The sequence below is a fragment of the Gavialis gangeticus genome, unplaced genomic scaffold, assembly GCF_001723915.1.
Source record: "Gavialis gangeticus isolate Ggan-Ray unplaced genomic scaffold, GavGan_comp1, whole genome shotgun sequence".
Classification (NCBI taxonomy): domain Eukaryota; kingdom Metazoa; phylum Chordata; order Crocodylia; family Gavialidae; genus Gavialis; species Gavialis gangeticus.
The window spans coordinates 13,739,166-13,740,212 of NW_017728991.1; the positions used below are offsets into that span (position 1 = coordinate 13,739,166).

The 1,047-nt window shown below is 54.3% G+C and overlaps 1 protein-coding gene across 1 annotated transcript in view; it reads left to right on the top strand.

Annotated features, from left to right (window-relative positions):
* LOC109296129 (CMRF35-like molecule 4) overlaps nt 1–1,041 on the top strand; it is an 11,080-nt gene extending 10,039 nt beyond the window's left edge. Inside the window, exon 4 of the mRNA XM_019515368.1 lies at nt 529–1,041. Within this exon, the coding sequence (XP_019370913.1) occupies nt 529–712 (184 nt within the window). The 3' untranslated portion in view covers nt 713–1,041. The remainder of the gene's footprint in view (nt 1–528) is intronic.
* Nucleotides 1,042–1,047: the final 6 nt, after the last annotated feature.

Genomic DNA, 1,047 nt, shown 5'->3' on the forward strand with positions numbered 1-1,047 from the left:
GGGGGAAAATACCATTTCGGGGCCCCCTTTCTGTCCGGGCCTCGGGCAGCTACCTGTGTCCAGCCCCGCAAATAACCATCACATTGGATGAGGTGTGAAGTTTGAGGTGAGCTCAGACAAGAGATCCCACAGGTTGCACAGACAAGCCAAGTGCATGCCTGTCCCGGCAGACAAAGCCAGCACTGTTTTCCCTATGAAGAACATGGAGCCCTGGAGGGGTTGGATTCATTTGTAGGGAAAGGGAACTCTTGTTGCAGGGAGCCCTGTGCAGGGATCTGTAGGGATCCATAGGAATCCAGCTACCTCTGCATCCAGAAGTCTGTATTCCCTGCATCTGTGGCAGGTGTTGGGATCAGCTGGTGGAATCCCCCCCGGGGGGGAAGATGCTGGGGCCGGTGTCCCCCTCCCCTGCAAAGAGACATGCTGTTCCCATGTTCTGCCTCTGATGCAGCAGAGAGGGAATGTTTTTGGGGAGAGACCTGGTCTTCTCAACAGGGTTTTACAGTGCGTTTGATTCTTCTGATGCAGATCCCGGCCCACCAATATCCATTTCCTGCTCCTGGTCAGCCTGAAAGTCACCATCTTCCTGTGCATGGCCTGCGCAGTGGTCTGGGTGAGCAAGCACTACAGAAGGAGAGTTAGGGAGACAGCACAGGATAGACATGTTGAGAGCCTCCAACTTTCTCACGAGGGTGTGACACATTCAGTCTAACGATGCTCAGCCTTCCCCCTGTGCAGCCAGATGTTCGTGTGAATGGGGACATCCTGGTCCATGGCCTCGATCAGAAACTCGGCTAACTACAGAAAGGAGCTGGCGTGCATCGTGATGGCTATGGACAAGAAGCTGTTCAGCATCAAGAGCTTCCCATCTGGTAGCAAGCAGATATTTTGTTTGTCGTCACAGCCTCCGCCCCAGCTCAGGACTGGACTGGGATCAGCAAAGGAGGCTCCAGCTGCCTGTGCATTCACAGTCCTGCATCAATGCCTCCAGGGGCCACTGAGCACCGCTGAAGGTTTCAATGTATTCGAACACTACTTCAGAAGGAC